At 37.4% G+C, this 22356-nt stretch overlaps 1 protein-coding gene across 3 annotated transcripts in view; it reads right to left on the bottom strand.

The window, feature by feature from the left end:
* Nucleotides 1-978: 978 nt before the first annotated feature.
* Nucleotides 979-22356, bottom strand: part of HERC2 (HECT and RLD domain containing E3 ubiquitin protein ligase 2) — a 113406-nt gene continuing 92028 nt past the window's right edge. For all 3 annotated transcript variants that reach the window (XM_055801514.1, XM_055801517.1, XM_055801515.1), the window contains 13 exons: nt 20803-20964; nt 19580-19671; nt 18570-18709; nt 17342-17529; nt 16522-16719; nt 14562-14645; nt 7482-7623; nt 6490-6684; nt 6275-6387; nt 5177-5367; nt 3271-3376; nt 2521-2733; nt 979-1982 (listed from right to left, as the gene is read on the bottom strand). In XM_055801514.1, coding sequence (XP_055657489.1) covers nt 1710-1982; nt 2521-2733; nt 3271-3376; nt 5177-5367; nt 6275-6387; nt 6490-6684; nt 7482-7623; nt 14562-14645; nt 16522-16719; nt 17342-17529; nt 18570-18709; nt 19580-19671; nt 20803-20964 — 2097 coding nt within the window. In that variant the 3' untranslated portion in view covers nt 979-1709. The remainder of the gene's footprint in view (nt 1983-2520; nt 2734-3270; nt 3377-5176; nt 5368-6274; nt 6388-6489; nt 6685-7481; nt 7624-14561; nt 14646-16521; nt 16720-17341; nt 17530-18569; nt 18710-19579; nt 19672-20802; nt 20965-22356) is intronic.

The following is a 22356-nucleotide window of genomic DNA, read 5'->3' as shown; positions in this document are numbered from 1 at the left end:
GAGAAATTTAATTCAGCAGCAAAGATAAAAGAGGCTGCGCGTAAGGTTTTGGGGGTTTGCATCTTTTTCAAGACTAAAAAAAAACCCTCAGCATTTCTCATCAGCAGACAAAAACTGGAGGAAAGGGCACAGGACTTCAGGAATCTCCAGAGAGGATGTGGACAGGAGCATTTATGGCAAGAGATGATCTTCAGCACTAAATAGAGGCCTCTAAAGCTAATGAATTTCAAAACTCTGACATCTTAACAGAAAATAAGTAGTTTCACCACTATTTTGAAGTATCAAGTATGCCTTGGTAAAATTTATTTCATGACCACAGTTAATATTTAAAGTTACAGAAGTCAAATAAACACTTAAAAAAATTAATCCACTCTGAATTCTGAAATGTTAAATATTCACATATACCTACCCTAATAATTAGTAAAGAAATGGTATGACCTAATCTTATGCTAGATTTTAAAGTAAAATATTAGTGCTTTGGCACAACTAAATATTACTTTCTTACTTTGAAAAACAAGTGCATACACTGTGAAGGAAATACATAATACCTGCCCAAAGGCCACTTGACTTCAAGGATTTATTCGAACAGGCTACTGTGGATGCACGATGTTTTGTGATCAAGGCTTGTAAACTGATCTAATTTTCTTAGAGACAATATGTTATACAAGTGTCATCATACCCTTCTACTCACATTCAGGTACTTGAAGACATCTGTCCCTTACACTTCCTCAAAAGCAATTTTTTCCCAGATGTATAAGAACAAATTTACCATTACCATCAACAGTAGGATTAGGAACAACTGCATAAACAAAGCGTACCTAATCACTACCATTCACATGTTGCATAGACTTGCTCTGAGTTTACTATAGCTCAGAATCTGTCTATGGCAACACACCAGGTATTGGTGGAGCAGAAATGGAGAGCCACTGCAATGTTCACCCCATGTAACACTTGCATTACTATTAAAAAACACTACTATTTTTTTCTGTGGCAGAACTTTTATTTGGAGGGAAATTATAACTTTTGCATTTACATGGCACAAATTATATACAGTACACTTTCCATGATAAGAATTATGAAGCTGTTCACAGAAAGGTATCAAATTTGAGATAAATAATGTATAAGCTGAAATATACAAATCAGGGGTGGAGGTGAAACTATTGGCCATTTTTATTATCTATAGAAGAATTCCAAGGAATAATGTTAATTCAATGTTCAAAAATTTTTAACAAACTTCTAGTAAAGTTAATTGAAATATTTATAATACTATTCAGTTGTTGCACAGTATTTCCAATATACAATCAAGAAGATGCACAGAACACAACACTTAATATGAAAAAATCTATTGCACCCACAATTTAAAGGTTTCACTGCCTTTTGGATGCTGCACTACCATATTTATATAAACATTTACAACACTTCAGTAAACACAAAGGTTCTACATGTAGTGCAGCATTATGGTGGGCTGCTTTCAGCTCTTAAAATAAATGTTAAATGCCCATATACTGTGCCATTTATTCTAAGATGATGGTTTAAGCTGTAACCCTTAGCTCCTACAGTGAGTAGCAAACACACTTTCCCCATGTTCAGAAGATTACCATCCCTCTGACTGCACAGCCTGTATTCTGAGACCTAAACTGTCCTTGGCTTCATTGTCATTTTGGCATGTTGCCTCAGTGCTTGTGACAACTATCCCTTGTATTATTTTTTTAATGTCCTGTTAAGTAGTCCTGCGTAGAATCTGAAGCAAAAGAATCTGCATCTTCATTATCAGAATCATCACTACTGTCATCAGCCGCTGGCTCTCCTGTCAGTGCTATCCGGGCATAATCATCAGTGTCTATAGACTTGCAGAAGTGAATGGCATACTTCAGTTTTTCCTCTAGTACTTGCTTACAGGAATACCTGGGCAGCTTCAGGAGAAAGAAGCAAGTGTATGACTCCGGGAGGAAGTGGTCTGGTGGATTGTATTTATCCAATACCTGTTGGAAACAAAAAGCATAATATGTTTGATTCACCGTCCAAGCCACAAATAAGTATTAAAATAATACTTGAGAATTTTTTTTAACAGGCATGTTAGATTTGTGATTCTGATGCTGAAGTTTCTTAAATGCACAATGAAAAGACTAAACCCATTTTCCCTACACTAAGTAGATAAGTAAGAACAAACACGTATGAGCTTCTGTGACTATGAATATGTGGTTGGGAACAATCTAAGAAAGAATGTATTACTTCAGTAAATACCAAAATATGATTTGGAGATGGTGATTTTTTAATTTAGCTGAAACTATTTCCCAGCAAATGGCTGGGAAATGAAATTAATACCCACTTGCCCAAGTCAAGAAGGAAAGATACATATATACACACGTTAAAGGTCTCTGTTGCACTGTTGAAATTACACTGTAATGTTGCCCACACAGTTTAAAGGAATCAGCCTGTTCTCTTGCTGTGTCGTGCTACTACTACTCCACTACCAGCTTTTTTTAAAAAGAAACCCATGTCCCATCCCATACACCTTACCTGAATAACAAAGTCCCTGCCTCTAAAGTCTGCAATAGTCCTGGGCAGCCTTGTTCTGCCCCACACAAAACGCAGGAAGAGAGATCGCTCTGTATTGGAGAAGGACTCCATCACTTCCCAGAACCACTGTATCAAGGACGCAGTTGGTTCAATGCCTTTATAAGTTGCTACAGATTTCAGAAGGTGAAGTGGAATATCTGGACTTCCACATACCTGAAAAATAAAATTTAGTGATAGGCTATAAAAGTCTGATCAAGTCAATTACAGATGATTTTTTTTCCCTCCATTCCTTTAAAATATTTTACCAGCTTTTACACTTACAAAACAAACAGTCAAGTATTTGGTGTGCTGAGCATAGTCTCCTATTACAGTAATACTAAATACACATCTTTCCATCCATCAGAGGACAATAATTCTTCTTTTATATTCCCGAATCACATAAAGAATTAAACATTTTATTTGAGATTAATATCTCCAATTCACCTCCAAGGTCACTGTTTTGTGGAATTTTTTGTTTGTTTGTTTCTTCCAAAAATAAATAATTACATCACTGCTCAGCTATATAAAAATAACCTTATTAACACCAAGAGGGCAATTAAACATTTACTAGTCTTTCCTTGGACAAAACGTCTGCAATCATAGAGCAATTACTGTAAACAGTATTTAATGGCGGGTTTGCATTAGTAAGATGTAAGTTAAGAATCTCACTCCAAGTTAGTCTGACAGAAGTAGCAAAGCAGAAATTTATACCATAGTTTCCAGTTCATATCCTGTAAAGAGTGAAAGCAGAGGAACTGGAACAACACGGGCCATTCCCTCACGAACTGCTGCAACTTGTTCATCAAATTCATGAAGCCTGCAGAGACATATTTTCAGAGTTTCTGTGAATGCCATTTCTAGCGATTATTTCTAGCGATTTCTAGTAATATCAAGGAAACTTCAAGCAATCCCCTCAATTCTCCAGCTGTATGCCAAGGAACATTAATAAACATTTATCACACAAGATACTTGACTTATAACACCAATTTTCTACACCAATTCATATTGCATAACAAGCTCAGTATGGAGAGATATCTCCTAATGCTTAGGATATTTTATTTCCAGTATTATTCATGTGCTGTGCCTGGCAAGATCAAATCAATACCCCCATTTGAAAACAACATGCTCTTGGGAAAAGAATAGCTTGCTTTGAAACCCTGCCCTCAAACATGCCCAACACAAGACAGACATAATGGTAAAAAGAAAAATGGGCCTGAACTAAAATACCATGTCCGAGGGGGACAGGAGTTGTCTTTCAAGACAGACACGAATAAGGCTGCTTCTGCTGCCATCCATGATTAGTGTTTTGCTCTCCCCTTGCCCTGGTCAAGTAATTTTTGAGATGTTTCACACAGCTCTCCAGAACAGAGATTCACATCATTGACAAGTACTGTCCTCAGGCTTGTTGTCACCAAAATAAACAAAGATGTCAGGAAAAACTTGGTCTTTTACATCCACTTCTCCACACGGATTCTATCCAGGTGCTAGTTTTTCTCTCAAAGGCTTCATATAATTAAAAAATGTGATACGTCATCTAAACATTTAAATGTTTGCCCTAAAGGCCTTTTAACTGCAAAACGCTTTAGAATTGCTCGTATCCTTTGAGGAGAGCCTGAATTTGCAAGAGAACAAACCCATTTCTTCAAAGGAACGTAACATTTTATACAGGCATATCATTTGTCTATTCAAAATGAAATTTCTCTCTACTGTAAAAAAAAAACTGCTTTAAGTATCAGTTCAAAACCACTTACAGGGAAAAAAAAAGACTAATTCAGTAATTGTTGGCAGACACTATAACTACAAACTAATAAACAAGTATATAGTGATGATACAGTCTTGCTCAAGGACTCTAAAACAGTGAACTATGGCAGAGAGAATAAAACACCTACGAATCAGTTTCTTGTTCAAATGATCTAAATTTCTGTATTTCAATAGGCACTAGGCCCATTGCTTCACGTAACAAGATGCCTATGGTTGCTTCTTAGATGAAATTGTCTAGATTAGCCACCCGGGTATTTAAGTAACAAAAGGCTTGTCTTCTCAAACACTGAACAATTATTCCCCACTGGTTTCAGTATAACGTTCCGATTTTGGCACCTGTGGGTGAATTTACTTGTCTGCACATAGGTGTCAGACTTATTTTATGGTGTCCAAGGAATGAATGTTTTTGTTTGTGTATTCCAACAGAACACAGTAAGAATTCAGCTGGGACTGCTCTTGACTGCAACTGACGATATGAAAAACTGCGGGAGCAGTAGTACTAAATCTAAGCTCTCATCACAAAGAACTTAATGATCAGGCCTCAGCCTGTATTGCACAGGAAGAGCTAGACAGATGGGGCATTTCTCCATCTGTAAAGCTGGCTGCCAAAACTGCTCTGTCAGGACAGCTATTCAAATCCAGAACTATACCTGCTAATTTATTGTTTCCTAAAAATTAAATGTTACCTTTTCTTCTTGGATAGATTAAAAGAAATCAGAAAATCATCACTGTAATCACATGAAGATACTGAAATACTTACAATAGAGGTTAAAGTGGTATATTGTTTAAAAGCTCTTACACATTTTTTAAAAAGAAAACACTCAGGTCAGTAATCTGAATGACTTATTCAACAAACCTGTAGTTTATTGCAAGCCTCACATATTCAGCTCTATTATCCAGTGTAATATGGGTGTACTTGGAACTCAGCTGAATATCTTGACCACTTGCATTAGGCACAGTGAATGGGAGGCTCATAGCTTCAAACTCTTCTGAAGTAGCTTCGTTGTCTCGGATGTACATAAGCCCAGGAATAAAATCTTTATCAACCTTTTGAAAAATAACAAGCCCGAATTAGTCAGTTTGCTAGCACTATACAACATTGTCTCTTGTGTACCAAAGGCAGCGCATCACGTGTCATCCAACAAAAGCAATGTCAAATGTCTGACCACAACCCATCTAACTTAATTTCAAAGCCATAAAGTAGCTGAGTATTTTATGTAAAATTTCATTATGCTGGGATGTGGGAGGGTGCACGTGTTCTAGATTTCAATCCTTTGGGGGAGCATTTGCCAAGAAACTGCATTATACAAGAAAATTGATTTAAAGCTTAAAAACATTGTAACGCCTACGAATTCCAATGCTGGTTTTGGTACAAAAGGAACCTCCTTTACTGACAAGTAAATGACTCAATGTTTTTATAGTAAGTACCCTTCTACATAGGAGTATTTGAGAAGGAACTTTTCTTCATAACAAATACCTAGCTTCTTACTCCACATTTACTGAACTCAGTACACAGAAATTGAAAGTTTGTGATGTTTAGTACATGGGCACAAACTAGTTTCAATAGTAGTTTGAACTCATTTTCTTTTACTTCAGAACAGTGTAGATGTGTGTACCACATCAGTTACTGCATCTTGGCACAACAGATAGTAACAGCTACAGAAAGGTCCACTGGAATGTAGGAGTTCGACAACAAACATTTGTCTAGTCAAACCCATGAGAAGACTGGAAAATGCTCTAGAATACAAATACCTTATTTAACTACTTTTGAACAACATGTACTCACTCTTAAAACTGTAAATTTTAGTCATCCTTATATACTGGCTCAAAATGTAAAAAGCCTGTCATAATACAAGCATATAAAAGTCAGGGAAGCCAATCACTGAAGAAAAATCTATGCTGGAGTCTGCTTGTCTTCTGTAAGTTATTTCCTACTCAGGAGCTTCATACTTACCTCACTGAGATCAGCAATTGTTAGGTTCATTCCTGCAAGCTGTTTCCACACTGGCTCAGCCAGATTGAGGCTCAGAGGGCTGCCAGTCCGGATAGCAATGCCCAGAAGTACACCTGTAAGTTTAAACATAATATTTTTAATTTTTTTTTTGTTAGATTCCCAATACTCTGATCATGTAATGCAAGCAGAATGTCAGAGTGTTGCTAAGAAATTACCAAGAAAACGAAACATGTTCATATGCAAGAGTGACTTGGCAGCAGGATTTAATAGGAAACAATCTCTGTTTGCTCCAGATTCATCTCTTCCATTTGGTGTCACAATTAATAGAGGGGTAAGCCCATTCTGAAGCTCCTCGCACATTTCTGCTATTGATTCACTATAACCTCCACCGCAATCATCCACAGATTCACCTTGGACAAGAAAAAAAAAAAGCTCAAAATTAAATTTTTTTTTCCAAAATAAATAAAGCACTGAAATAAACTGTACTTCCTTCAGCCAAAGTTTAAGGATGACTCAGTGAATAAAAGTTTACTAGAAGCTACGCTATCATATCTGTTTGCACATGAAAGCCCTTTATGTTTTGCTTTTTAATTGGTATTTCCAGTTCATTGTAAATCCTACTATTTAGAAGATTATACAACATATCACAGTGTTAAAAATAATCTTTTGCCAGAGTGTAACTAACATTATTGTGTTGGACACTGATCAAAGTAAGATAGAACAGAGGTAGAAAGTCAAAGCAACATGATCCCTAAGTGACATTTTAAAGTAGATATATTTTATATACCTTATATATGTAAATAGAATCGCTCTTCAATCTCAAATATTTTTCATCAGAAATCTCAAAGTGATATGTGAATTGTAAAAACAATCCTATCAGTAAAACCAGCTAGCCAAGATTATTTACCAATTCAGACAGCTGAAAAACAGGTTTAGGTTTTGCAGAATGTTTGGTGTAAGCAGAGGAGCCGCTTCCAGAATTTGAGAATTACAGACACGTTTCCACTAATCTTAAGGAGTTTTATAAAATCATTTTAAAAGGCTTTTTTACTTTCTAGCATTTTAAACACCTTCCTCTGCCTACACACATACACTCTTTTCCTATATCCCTTCCCTTGGGTTCTCCAAAAAAGTAAGTCTGAAGAAAACTGCAAGTTAAGTGCAAAATTGGGCGGGGTGTGTGGGTGTGTGTGCAGAATCCTCTTACCAACAAACTTGACTTTCCAAACACGATGAGGAAGCAGAAGGCTATCAGGGCTAAAGGAACTCATTTTAGCACACATCTGTCCAAACACTGACTTTGTACCATCAGGCCCAGCCAGTCCTCCTTTACTCCTAGAACGTTTTACCTATTGAATAAGCAGATTATAAAAGTCACTGTAAAAACATTATTTCAGCTGCCATCAGACCATAAGATTAGTGTTTACAAATTACTAACGTGTTCAGTGAAACATTTGCAGAGGTCCACAGTGTATCTTGTATATATGTGACACATAGAGAAGAATCAAACTTCAAATTACAGCACTACAGTATCTTTCAGAACCATCTCACATCCACCTGTAGATACAGGTATCACAGACTCCTATTACATATCCCCATCCTCCACAGGAGGATGAAAGCACTTGAAATCTTAGGCTATGAGGAGCCCAGAACTATTTCAGAATCACATAATGGTTGAGGTCAGAAGGGACCTCTGGAGGTCCTCAGCTCCAGCCCCCCTGCTCAAGCAGGGCCCCTGAGAGCCAGCTGCCCAGGACTATGTCTAGATTACTTTCAAGTATCTCCAAGGATAGAGCGTCCACAGCTTTCCTGGGCAGTCTGTGCCACTCTTGGTCACCCTCACAGTGACCAAGTACTTGCATTACATGGTCAGAAGGAACACTGTATGTGTTTCATTTTGTGCCTACTGCCTCCAGTGCTGCCAATGGACACCACTGGAGAAAGCTTGGCTCCATCCTCTTTGCACCCTCCCTTCAGGTGTGCAAAAATATACATCAATGAGATGCCCCCTGAGCTTTCTCTTCTCCAGGCTAACCAGTCCCAGCTCTCTGGGCCTTTCCTCATAGGAGAGATGTTCCAGTCCTTTACCCAGGACTGGACACAGTACTCCAGGTGTGGCCTCATCAGTGCTGAGTAGAGGGGAAGGATCACCTCCCTCGGCCTGCTGGCAGCGCTGCTAATGCAGCCCAGGACACCCATTAGCCTTCTCTGCAGCAAGGGCACATTGGTGGCTCATATTCAACTGTGTCCACCAGGACCCCCCAGGGCCTTTGTGCAAAGCTGCCTTCCAGCTGGACGGCCCCCAGCATGTGCTGGTGCCTGGGGTTGTCCCTCCCCGGGTGCAGGACTTTGCACTCCTCCTTGCTGAACCCACGAGGCTCCTGTCAGCCCATTTCTCCAGCCTGTCGAGGGCCTGTGGATGGCAACACAACTTTCTGGCATATTAGCCACTCCTCTCCGTTTTGTATCATCAGCAAACTTGCCAAAGGTACACTCTGCTCCATCATCCAGATCATCAATGAAGATGTTGACTAGGACTAGACCCAGCATTGACTCCTGGAGTACACCACTAGTTTCTGGCCTCCAACTAGACTTCATGCCACAGATCACCAGTCTGGATCCAGCTGTTCAGCCAGTTTTCCACCCACCCCACTATCAGCTCATCCAGCCCATACTTTGTCAGCTTGTTTCTGACATAAAAATGGCACACACCTAAACATCAAGGAGAGTTACTGGTTCCAGGATAAGCTGCACTGGAACTTCCGCAATAGGTCCCATCTCTGTGACATCGCTCTTTAACTGTCAGTTGTTACTCCAGTTATCACCATTTACAAGCACTGCAAATGACTGCACCTCATTAACAGAAGAAATTTTTTGACTAATGCTTGGATTTACAAACATGAAAAACAGTATCTGGGTACCCAGATGCTTCCCCTACAGGTACTGAACTGACCCGACAATGCTTAATGATTGCTCTAGGTAATTTCTATGACCTGATATAACTATTTGAGACAACCTTAGTTCAAAGACAGCTGAATTATTTTATTAAATTAAAAACATGGTGGTTGATTAGGCTTTAGTAATTTTAGCATTGGAAAAATGCAAAAAAACCAGGTGTGTTCACTGCAGCTAGACAGAATGATGTTTACTAGTTCACCTGTGAGCTTTCTTCTGTAGGTAAGAAATTTTACACTCCCCAACCATCAATAACTTACTTGGCTTTAATTTCAGTTTTTCATTGTTCATCTGTCTCTATTTAGCATTGTGTCTGTTCATCATTAAAGGAAAATGGAAAGACAGAGGGGTATCAATGATAAGATTTGTTGATAAAGTTTTCTTCCCCTATCTCTGAAGCAGCAGCCAATGCCTTGGTAATTCAGTTATTCTGGATTGCAATCCACTTAGTTAATGCATCCTATCTCTACTCATGCATTTAACTGTCAAATCTGGGCAAGTTTTTCCATACGTAAGACAGATCAGAGGCTGTGGTGTTGACCAGAAAACTGAATACATGTTATTCTTAAATTAATTAATGATAATGTTTAAATACGCATCTATGATACTTACTAGGAGCTTCTAAAAATGAGTAAGCACTACCAAAACATGTATGTGTATATACACAGAGTAATGTGTTTCTTAGGCACCCACAGAAAAAGTCTATTTTAAGATTTTATGAAGATCCATAAGACAACATGCAAGGAAAATGCCACATATTTTGCTCCAAGAGATGCGCACAGAGTGGACAAGAATACAAAAAAGCATTTCACCATTAGAGAGAGGAAAGCAATGGAAAGTAAACGAAAGGCTGGAGAAAACCAAGATATTTCCCCTGCCCTTCCCCTCCACCACCACTTGGTGTTCTGTAATTCATATTCTCAACCTGCCCTACAAAGGGACTCTCACGGTGCACGTAGTTCACCATTAACTGTTGAGACTGCTCATTCAAAAATAACCCAGACTCATCCACTCATCCATCTAATCTATATTTGGTCCCACTCCAAGCTACAGTGCATCTCAAAATCCAGCTTTTCTTATGCTGCATACTTCTGATGCTTTGGATGAAACACCCACCAGATTTCTTCCAGATTTTATTAAAAGGCTCACACACTCAAGTCCTCCTCATGTGTAAGACATTCTGTACCAACACAAGCTGTTTTTAATTTAATGGATGTTTAAGAAATTTGAATGCCCAAGGAGTTTTGAGAAATCACTGAGTCTTCTCTTAAAAAAAAAGAAAGTATGAGAAGAAGGTCTATGGAAAGCAGTAGTTAATCCACTGTTTCTTCAAACTTTAGACCTAAAATACAAATTAATAAAGTGACAATAAAAAGGCAAGCAATCCTGCCTGAACTGAACAGGATGGCATGCACATTTGCTATTATACGTTTAATTTAGTATTTATTTACTAGAAACATAGAATTTTCATTTAATCTGATCATTTAGGAATGGTTACAATTTGACTTTTAACAAAGCATGTAAGAACGCCACGAAGGAGCATTGGTGTTTCTGCCAGCACCTTAATATATTGCTTGCTGACGAAGACAGATGCCCGTATTAAAATTTATTAGGTTATTAGCAAAAAGTGAAACAGTTCACTGAAAAACGGTAAAAATTCATACAAATATGTTTAAGGCCACAATCCACCACAGGTGTTTTAGCTCTTTATTGTAGAGGTCTGGAGCACAGCATCTTGCTCATGTTTCCAAATCATACCCTTTAGAGACATAAACAGTATCCTGCAAAATCTATTTTACTGAATAGGGTCAGATATAACCCTCATTGAATACATGTCTTATTAAACACAGATTACGCAGCATCTCGAAGTTTTTGAAATACATTCCAGCCTTCTTGCTGATAACTTTTTAGCATAAAACAAGTTAATATGTTGATTAGAGCTCAAGAAATCTGCCATCTGAAGATACCAGCTTGTGGAAAAGCAACTCTCCTTGGACCAGAGAGAAATGCAGACAATCAAAAGCGGCATACAGTGAAGCATGGAAGAACTGAGTTCAAGAACTCGTCTCAGTGAATAATCACTTATTATGAGCAGAACCATTGTAACAAAGGGGGAGAGACACTCATGTCTATCTGCAATCTGCTTAAAGCATTTTTGAAGTGATGAAGACAAAACTTAAGTTCTTTCTCTAAATCTGAAGAACAAAACTTTATATTTGTCTCAAGCACCCTGAGAGTATCCACTGAAATACCAGCCATCCTATGGGACTCTCTCCAATCCACCAGAACTTGGGAGAAATGTACATAAAGCCATATACTCAGAGACTAATAAAAAAAGTTTACAAAAAGATGACAACTTACTAGTTGGAATCAGCTAAGAAACAGAAATATGTACTGTTAACAAAACAGATCTATGAAGAAAACAAACACAATTCTATGATGTGTCATGAAATAGAACTCCAGAAGAGGCAGAGAATTATCAGTGTGATAATTGCTAGAGCACGCTGCCTCACTTGTACCTTGAGGTTTCAGTTACCTATGCTCAAAATGAAATGCTACAGAAAAAATACAGTATAAAAAGATGAGGAGTAGAGAGAGACCATTCTACACAGCAGGCAAAAAAAGCTTAGCTCAATCAGTGGAGAAAATTGAAGGCTGTCGTGAAATGAGTGTTCTTGAAAAGCACATTTGATAAAGGAGAAGACAGTGACTAGGAAGGAGGAATGTAATTTAAACTGAAGCATTACACAAAAGAACAAATCATTCATTCATTGATATATGCTGTGCCCACTTTAAGATTAGATCAATTTTGACATGGTACTGAGATTTCTGTAACCCACATTCAGTAAGAAGCCCTAATGAGGAGGGAGAAACTATTCTTGAAATGGAATTTCATATATCCATGTGTGACATTCCTCCCATAACAGTAGAGAACATTAAACCTTTGCAATATTACATTCCTAAATGCAGACATTCTCCTGAAATTTGTTTCCCTTTTAAGAGGGGAAAATTCCTTTCAACTGCTGTGCTAATCTCTTTCATCTAAAGGCAAAGATATGATTTAACAGCATTATGAATGTGTCTGCCTATAGGTCATAAAACACTGTCCATTTCACCCCACAGGAACTACACCAGTACTTAAATACTAGGCAAATCTGATCTGCTCGTAAAAGGGTCAGTAAGTAAACTTGAGCACTGGAGACCTACCTAGACATGTAACTGCGAGTTCACTTTCTGGCTCAGTCTTCAACTACTCCCGTTACACCCTGCCAGAACAAGGCCTGGGTGCTGTTTGGAACATTTCACTTAACGACCATTCCCCAAAAGTAATACGGATTAAAACTGCATGGAGCTGGGTTTCTTCTGCCCTACGGAGTCCTCCAGCACTGCCCCAAACTGTCTCTGTGTATTCAAACTTGCCCTCTTGCTACACCTCAAAGCACAAAATATCTACTCTCAATTTTATGTGATAGAAATATCAGGTTGGCACTTGGGTAACATGCAGTACAGCCACCACACTGAATTTCACACACCTTGAGCAAGAAAACTACTGCATCCTACTATCATGAGGCCCCCAACAGAAAAAATCCAGGGCCAAGTACTATGTAATGTGAATGTGATCTACTCTAAAGGAATCTGGTCCATGTAAAAGTTGACCTCAGGGCAAGGGAGTGGTGTTAGGCTTGCTTTTGTGTTGCAAGGTAGGCAGCTGTTATGTCCAGTTCTGGTTACTTCCAAAGAAAGTATCAAGCAACAAGGTTAAGCTGAGGAAATATTTTTAAAAACAGGTCAGTATCTGGAAAACAACTTTAAATTAACAACTCATTAGTTTATTTTATAAAAGAAAGATGATTAAGTGAATTGACTGCATCATGTAATACATAAACTGTAGGAAGAGGCTTCTGAAAGCAAACTGACCTTAAAGCCTACCTGCAGTTAAACACAACTGCAAATAAGACGAAAACTCAACATTGACAATTAGCTGTTTCAGACTAGGTAAAGCAGTTTTGAATCTTCAATTAAATATTATAAAGGACCAAGTGATTTAAGAATCCCTATTTTCATTGTCTGCAAAAGCTAACTCAAGAAATTGTGACCCATACTTGGTACTGTGTAATCAGGCCAGATTACGAAGATGGTCTTCTTTAGCCTTCACTTGGCTAAATCTAGGACAGACTTGTGTTACAGCAATATTTCATTTCCCCCAGAAGCTACAAAGAAGGGAAGTCTTGCAGCCACCAGTTCTTTTCTAGAGTTCAAGATACAGTCAAGTATTAAACTGGAATACAAGAGAAAGCCCATCTTAATTAAGTGAACAATAGGAGGAAGACCTAGGAAACGAGCCCAAAACCCACTCACCAGTTTCCTGCTTAAATACGTGCCCTATGTTACTCAGCTTCCTTAATTCACTCACACACACACTCTAACAAGAAAATCTCTGGCACTCACTTCAGCTAATAATAATAAATAAACTAAACCAACACTTTTTAATCACATAACATTACTACAAGAAATTTTAAGTGCCCATAGGAAAAGGCAAAGCAGAAACAGTCTGGCCACAATAGGACGTATTTCTGTTCACTAAGAGAAAACCGTTTAGCCAAAATTTTCACAATTTTCTCCATTTAACCTTACAAAGACTAGGTTTTTTTACTTTTTACAATACACAAAAAAATAAAACCACCACTAAAGGAAAGAAACGCGTGAGGACTCTTAAGACCAGGCTTCAGTCCATTTAAATGAAAACAATGTTCTACTATTCTACGTTGCGGAAATATCTATGGAAAAAGACATATCTGGCCTAAGGCACAACATTACATTTTCTAACGTCAATGATAAGGAAAAAAGCCCTTTTGTATCAAAGAGTTCTGCAATCAATATGACTACATGTGATGACCCGCAAAGGACAAGAGTTTATCAGCCTGATTTTTAATTATATTAAAGGGCACTTTTTTTCTTGCCTTATTTTTTTCCTTCATGTTCTCTGTTATGAAAGCAACAGCCAAATAATTCATCTGACCATTTGGAGAGGTAAGAAAGGTATCAGAATTGCTACTCTCTTAAATTATCTAATGTACTGAGTTTTGAAAAAGCAGTCCTTTGTCAAGTAAGACGTACTTTGCTCACTAGAGTCTAAATCATTCACTGAATATTTCAACATGTCCCCCTCCACCCAAACAACCACAATGTGAAAAGAAAACAAGCAGCCCTGATAAAAATTCAACTCTTCAGTACTCAGACACCAAGCAGCTGAATCAAAGGGACTTGACAAATGTATAGCACTGTGGGCTAAACACACAGATACTAAAATCAAGACTGCAGCTTAAGATACCTGTATTCTGTTGAGCTCTACAACTGGCCCATGCTGACGATCTCTCACCATAGTTGCCTGCACAACTTTTCTGAAAGCTGCCTCCTAAAAAAGGAAAACACAAAAAATTAAAATTGTGACAAAACTGCCATCAAGTAAGAAAGCTGCACATATCTCACAGTCTCTTCAGCAGAAAAGAGAAACTGATCCCACAACACTACCCTTCAGCAATTTCCTTCTGAATACATCACAAACACTAGAAAAGGCATAACACTGAGCCTTTCTTTAGAAGAAACAAACAAACATCAAATACTTCTGAAATACTAAAAATAAACAAAAGCAACAGAAGAGAAAGCTGTGAGATGTTAGTTAAGGATCATGTTATTTTTGCTAATAGAATTCAAGTCTGAAATAGTCAGGATATTAAAAAAGTAAAGAAGAAAGTCTCTCCTGTACCACTTAAAAACATGGCTTGAAAGGTTGTACTGCACCCAGATTAAGTTATTGCTAAGCAACCAACATGCTTACTTTATACCAGAATATTCTATGTAAATGGACAGTAATTAATGTCAGAGAAAACCAATCAAAAAGCCAAAGATAAGATCACCTCCCTATGGAAGGCAATAAACAAACAAATAAAAATAAACACCTTTTCATGCAGATTCAAGTATCTGATGTTCTCTCACTAACTACTTGAATCTAATTTTACACTGCCAGTTTCCAGCAAGTTTTAAAAATATTTTTAATTCTTTAGAATCTCTGAAGGTAAGCCTGACTTACATACCTAGATATGAATATGGCATTGCAACTTCTGGTGTTGCTGCTGAATGCTTTTGACATAAAATATGCCTGATACGACATTTTATCTTATATCTGAAGGCCTTCTGTAACTGTTCTGCAGACAAAGTAAATCATGTTGCATGGGTCTCATGCACTTCACATCATATACCTAAAGACTCCCTATAGCGCTAACATATAAAAGTGTCATCAACAGAATAGGTAGGATTTCCTTTTCCTTTTTTCCAGTTTAGGTTTTGATGAAAAACGTGTGGTCTTCTCTTGGTCTGTGACGTATGTATTCTGTTGGATTGCTCTACTACACAGTTTTATTGGATTCTAGAGAAAGAGACCTTGAGACAACACATGCTAAGGATTCTAGTTACAGGCCATGTGTTATTTAAGGACACAGAACAGCACTACAGAGGGAAACTTAACTGCTTCTCCTTTCAAATATATCTCCCAGCAGTATCTGTCTGTTTTATGTAAGGTTATCATTTTTTGTTAAACAAGTTACTATGACAGTGAGAAAATTCAGATCCCAAACTGATGAACATACTGAAGGCAATTCATGTTTTTAAAGGCTTTCCATATTCAAAACTTCAGGTAATTGTTGTAGCCTGGAAGCATTATAATTAACTGCATTTTCTCATAACTGACTTCACTTACAATTATAAAAATGTACTTTCTTTACTGATCCGAGATTGAACTCCTAGGCATCCCGTCTTCACTTTTAGCCCCGTCTAAAACAAGTTTTTACCTGCATAGACCTTTGCATCAACTAGTATATCACCTGATCGTGACAACAGGAATACAAGGAGACAATGACCATTTCATACCTATCTTACATTTTCTTCCAAGATAGTATCTACTGAATACTCTAGAAAAATCTGGCTACACTACAAACTGAAGATTTAGAGTGTGAAGTTCTTTTCAAGATCAACACAAAAAAGCACTATGATGAAGAACTGAGGAAAACATAATAAAAAGAACACATTCACAAAGGAAGAAGTTTGCATAATCAGAATGCAAATATTTGACATATAGAGTACCACCTACTAAGAAGAAAATTAAACTCTATCCCCGCAGAAACCAGGACAAGAACAAGTGGAGATACATATTTCTATTTTGCTCAGAAACAATTTTAAAAGTACATTTTGCTTACAGTTACAAATCACTGCCTTAAAAAGATTCTGACAGATACCTTCCCCTGTGATATCAGTATTCCACGTAACGTGTCAAACCCAACCGAGGGTCCATGGCCAGTTTCATCAAGTCTTCCTTCAAGATCGAACATCGGAATGCAAGGACAGAAGAGTTCAGAAATGTGATGCAACAGCAAAAGCCTGTTTCTCAATGAAATTATGGGAATTTCCTGCAGATGATTGTACTCCATAGGAACCTATGATAAGGAATGTAATTTAGAAATATTTTATACTTTATTTTATTAAGCAGAACAACAGTTTATAAGATTTGTAGGTAAATTTCTGTTAGAAACTCAGATATTTGCTTATTCACATCGTCAAAACTTAATACTCCAAACTGAAACAAGTATCTTGAAACATGGCGGTTAGACTAGTATTGCTATTCCATATTTTACAATTCTCTTTATTCATAAACAGACACATTTTACATCCTGTCATCACTACACCCAGGCACTGCAGCTGAAAGAATATTCAAAAAACAATCTTAAAAAAAAAAAAACAAGCGATGAAGAACTCCCTTGAAAGGTGTAAGATTTTCATAGCTGGAATACAAAATTAAAATTCCTGCCCATTTGCAAACTGAGTTACTGTTCTGCATTGGACTAACAACTGAATGAAGATGCTTTCTCACCTCAGAAAACTGGAATCCTTCTTTGGAAATATGGAAGTAAAAATGAAGTCACTGGCTCAAACTCAAAGTCAAATTAAAGCACACTGAGCTATTGCAGGGATTTAGAAAGGAAATACATCTCCTGAAAGATCAGCAATAAGCACACTAAGTATGTTTAAAATCTGAATTAAATAAGTCCAAAATATTACCTGTGTAGGGAGTTTGCCAGCATTAGCAGGTTTACTGGTTGACCAAGCTAAAGTATGTGCTGAGCCACAGGCTACTCTGTTGATCTTTTTACCCTGCAGTGCTGCAACCAAGCGTGGTCTTTGGATGGCATTAGTTGTTCCATCTCCAAGCTGCCCTTCATCATTATCTCCCCATGTATACACTTCCCCTAAACCAATAAAAGTAAATTAATTGTTGTGAAGCTAAGACAGAAGCTTTTTGCCTTTTTTTTAATTAGCATTTATAAACCATTTAACCGAATGAGGCCTTGGACTGTAATAAGTATTTCTCAGACTGATGGCTATATTGAAAACCACTATCTAGAGCAAATGAATCTCAAATGACACTGTCAGGCCCATGGTCTATGTAGAGCAGCTAGTATAAGATGCATTCGTTTCCTCATAGTTTATATAACTTTAAAGTTCTGTTCCAGAACAGGAGGAAGTGGTGGAGCAGAAGAGTAACAACAGACAGACCAGAACAAGCCTGTATTTGATAGTTTCATAGCAAAAAAAGCTGGTATTTAAAAAATAATTATGAAAGGCTTAACATTCTGTATGAGACAAAAGAAAAGAGCCTGTAATAGGTTGTATTACTAGACAGGACACTAAAATGGGTGCTTACTGTTGCAAGACAATTGGAAAATACTTTTAAAATAGCAATCTTGTTTCTCAGCATTCATTTTCCGCTGCTACATCCTATTGCACTAGCATCTATAAAACACTCAGTTACTGGGCAGACTTGTTAATTAAACGTGTGAGTGAGTCTGCTGTAAAAAATACTCAGTATCTCAGCTCACTCTGTAAGAAGCAATATTGTTTGTGCAATGCTTCATTTAGCAAGGTAAACACCTCAGCAGGTTCAGAAGACCCTGAAAAAACCCAACCAAACAGCCAAATCCATTCATTCTACTGCTTGACCGATCTGTAATTACTTTTAAAACTCTGTATTTTTCTTTGACCATCAGAATTTATGAAACTTCACCTTTTTATTTTTAATTAAAAACCATCAGTTGTTTTTATATGATCTTTTTACACCAATGACATGCTTGCTGCTCAAGAAACACTGAACAGCTGCAAACACAAAATAATGCCCATGCCCACAAAGGACCAGCATTTTTAGCAAAGACAACCTACCAACAGCTGACTAAAAAGTAAAGTTTCATCTTTTTTTAATTCAGTACTGAGAACTAAGTAAACATTTTTATACCATCTTCAGTACAGCAAACACAGTGCAAAGACCCGGTAGCAACTGCAATGACTTTCTTTCCCTGCAGTCCTTGCACTTGTCGTGGTCTTCTAACATGGTCATCAGATCCATGGCCTAACCGATGATAATCTCCTTTGCCCCTGCACAGAGAAAGCAGAACATTTCAAAACTGTGTTTCAATTGCAGAATTGGAAAGACAGACAGTGTCTGGTATCTGATCTGTAGATGTATTTATAAACAGTTCTTCAAATATTCAACATTAATGAACCCTAGCTCATGACATGGATGTGATTCTAATGATGTAGTCAAATTTCTTAAGCCTCCAATACGCTCTTCCTACTTATTCCGTGTAGGTCCATTTACCACTTTTGCAGGGGGTTGTTTGGGTTGTTTCTTTCCCTTTTAAAAGGGTCAAGTACTAGAAGCATTCATCTGCAAAACCAGTATGTTTATTGACCTCAGAGACTGAAACCTCATACAGTTTAGGGATCTCTCTAATGTCATGCAAACAAAGATGTAGAAGGTTATTGGGAAGGTATTTTGCTTAGTCTTTTTGAACACAAGTCTAGTAGTTTAAAACTATAAAATCTGGAATGGTACAGGAAGATTAAGAAAATGAACAAAAAACAAATTTTCAAACTACAGCCACCACAAGCTATACATAATTTTGATAACATAGGAGAATGTTATTTATGCTATCATCTTTCACGCTGCATGACACTTCAGGCTTATACTTCTACTGACCTCCTTGGAACTTCTGAGTCTTGTAGTGGTCAATGCTTGGAACAACAACTCTGTGCTTAGGTCTCTAAGACAAAATACTATGATTTTTCATTCAAATAACACTATAAAATGTTCCCCAAAATGGTAGATTCTACTAGTAATCAAGACAGAGGAACTCAAAGGTTTTGATAGAGGGGGAAATCAAAGCAAAAGCAGTATAACACCAGTATCTGTTGCAGTCAAGGTTATATACAACGCTGTCAAAATAACTAATACAAAATACTTACCACGTATATACTGCTCCAGATTTGGTAAGAGCCACAGAGAACTGTGAGCCACATTCTACTTTAACCACTCCAAGGTCTGTGAGGGAATCAATCTAGGAAAATAACATCAAAATGAAATCAAAGTTAATTAAGGAGGCTATAGTTTCATAGACTGCACTGTCTTAAGTAAAATATAATGTGCAAGTTGTGTCTGTATTTATATTTAGAAACTAAAATGTGTATGTAGATCATTTAGCACAGTTCTACTCCCTTCATCTTTCTATTTACTAAAACATTAAAAAGGAGCTCAGATTTGGCAGACTGTTGAAGATCATCTCCAGTGTGTTTTGCCAATAGATTGCAATTGCCCCTTAGTAGAAAAGGTAAGGCTCTGTCTCCAAATACTCAACATTAATCCTCCCTAGCTCACATAACACTGATGTGATTCTGCCGATGTAATAAAAACATTCAAAACTCCAGTACACTTTTCCTAGGTATTCTGTGTAGGTCCTTATGCCTCTTCACGATTAATCCTATAGGACTGATAATTGATGAAACATACACAAGCTAGTTTCATATCGTGTTACATCATGCCATAAGAAAACTTATTTGGGACAGACTGGTAGACTTTGTCCATTTAGAAACAGAATGAGACACCGTGTATTCAGGTAATAAAGTGTGATTCTGGACTAACAATCTAAAATCCACTGGGCACAGGTATACACAGTGACACTCACAAACACAATGTACATCTTCGTAACAAGTGCTGGAATTCAAATTAGATGGCTACATGGATTTCACTTGCAGCATGTGAAGAAATTCCAAGTCAACCATGCATTCACATGAAAGGTTTAATATAAAGTAAAACTACTTTTTAATCAATTGATACCCCTTTCTGAAATGAAGTTATGACTTCAGCAGTATTATGGAGATTTATTAACACAAGGAAACACAAAAATTTCTTGGCAAAATCTAACATTTTGATAGGAACCGAAATTAAAATGAGAAATATTGCTGAAACCAGCAATGCTCTCAAAAGAAGAAACATTTAAGTGCAACTTCAGCAGTCAAAACAAAATCTAAAGACTTGTCACTCTAGCCTACAAAGTTCATTCTTAACAACAATCAGAGAAACCCTGATGTCCCCAGATGGGTGGAAGTTTGCCCATACTGGCAAATCTGGTTTTGGCGTTCTCCATCAACCTCATGGTTTCTAAAACAATGAAAAAGTTACATTCAAATACCTTCATTGGTACTTTACAGCCATCACTGCCTCCTCTCCCAAGTTTTCCATAATCTCCATCACCCCAGGACCAGACCGTATCATCATCAGTCAGACACAATGTCTGTGCATCCCCACTGCCACAGGCTATGTCAATCACACGGTAGCCCTGGAGAGCTTCCACCTGTAAAGAAGTCACCCATTTTTGTTCACAATAAAAGACTCAGCCATTTAGTTTCAGAAAAGATGACAAACTCAGCTTGGAGAGATGCTTCACTGGAACTGCAAGACTGAATCATCACAAGAACTAGCAAATAAAAGCAACTCAAAGGGCTTTGCTCTTTTCAAATCATCAAAATGAAAATTAACTGTATTTTAAATACTAGATTATTCTTTTTAATTAGTGAACTAGTTAAATTTTTTGACCTAAAAAGTCAGGGAAAACAATCCATACAAAACACATACGGTTATCCAAGACTATATACTATTGAAATAATTTCAGGCTCTCTGGGCGAGTACTGCATACAGCAAGATAAAAAGTAAGTCTTATTTTCAAATACTCTTTTACTAGTTTACAATTTTCTAGCACTTGGATCATAATCTGAATTTAATCAGCATCTTTTGAAATGCTGCCATCTACTGATGAAGTATGGGATTTGGATTCACAAAGTAAAAGGATGGTGACCCACATATAAACATCCACCCCATCCTCACCCCTATTTGAAAGAGATCACAGGTAGCACAATCCATCATCCAAAGCAGCACTGAACTTCGCATACTTCCAACTTATTTACCTATTATCTGTTTTCATACTAACCCAGAACACGGAGAGGGGAAAGATGTATAAAGATATATAGGAAAGGTGGGCAGATCTTGGTTTTTTGGGCGCAGAGGAATGAGAACATTTGGATACAGGTCATAAGGTCCCAAAGTGGACAAAGAATGTATGATACCTCATCCCACAAATTCAAGCACTGAAAACAGTTAACACTTGCATGAATAGAAATATATGCACAGAGCTATCAATAAAAAAATCCAAGCATTGTTTGATTCAATTATTTTCCTTTGCTGTATTTTCAGCAAGAGAACACATGTAGCAAAACGAACTCTTCATTTCAAAGACATGGCAGTGTTCTTAATACCACTATTCTAACATGAAGCTCTTACAGCCTAGTTCTAGGACTAGGAGTATGACAGTCTGAATTACAGCTTGTCAGCTAATCAGTATACTCATCCTTCCTACACTGCATACTGGCCAAGTTTGCAGATTTACCCCTGAAGAATCAAATGAAAACAGCCATCTTCTTCCTCAATAATTGCTTAACTCAAATTTCTTTAGCAAATAGCAATTAAATACTCCATAATTACTTCGGGTAAAATCTTACTAACAGTAAATACTTCAGTAACATCTCGGTATTCAACCATGAAAATTAAGAGTGTAACTATTATGTCAGGAAAAAAAGAAGTTTGCTAGTGACTAAGTGGCCATCACTGGAATCACTGCTGTATTTTCCAGGAAGTAAACAATGAGGGAACCCAGGAGACAAGGAGCTCACCTGCTACTTTCAGTGCAAAC

The sequence above is a fragment of the Falco peregrinus genome, chromosome 4 (genome assembly GCF_023634155.1).
Source record: "Falco peregrinus isolate bFalPer1 chromosome 4, bFalPer1.pri, whole genome shotgun sequence".
Taxonomy (NCBI): Eukaryota; Metazoa; Chordata; class Aves; order Falconiformes; family Falconidae; genus Falco; species Falco peregrinus.
Note: the sequence above shows the minus strand (reverse complement) of the source record. Positions and strands in the feature narration are given on the sequence as shown.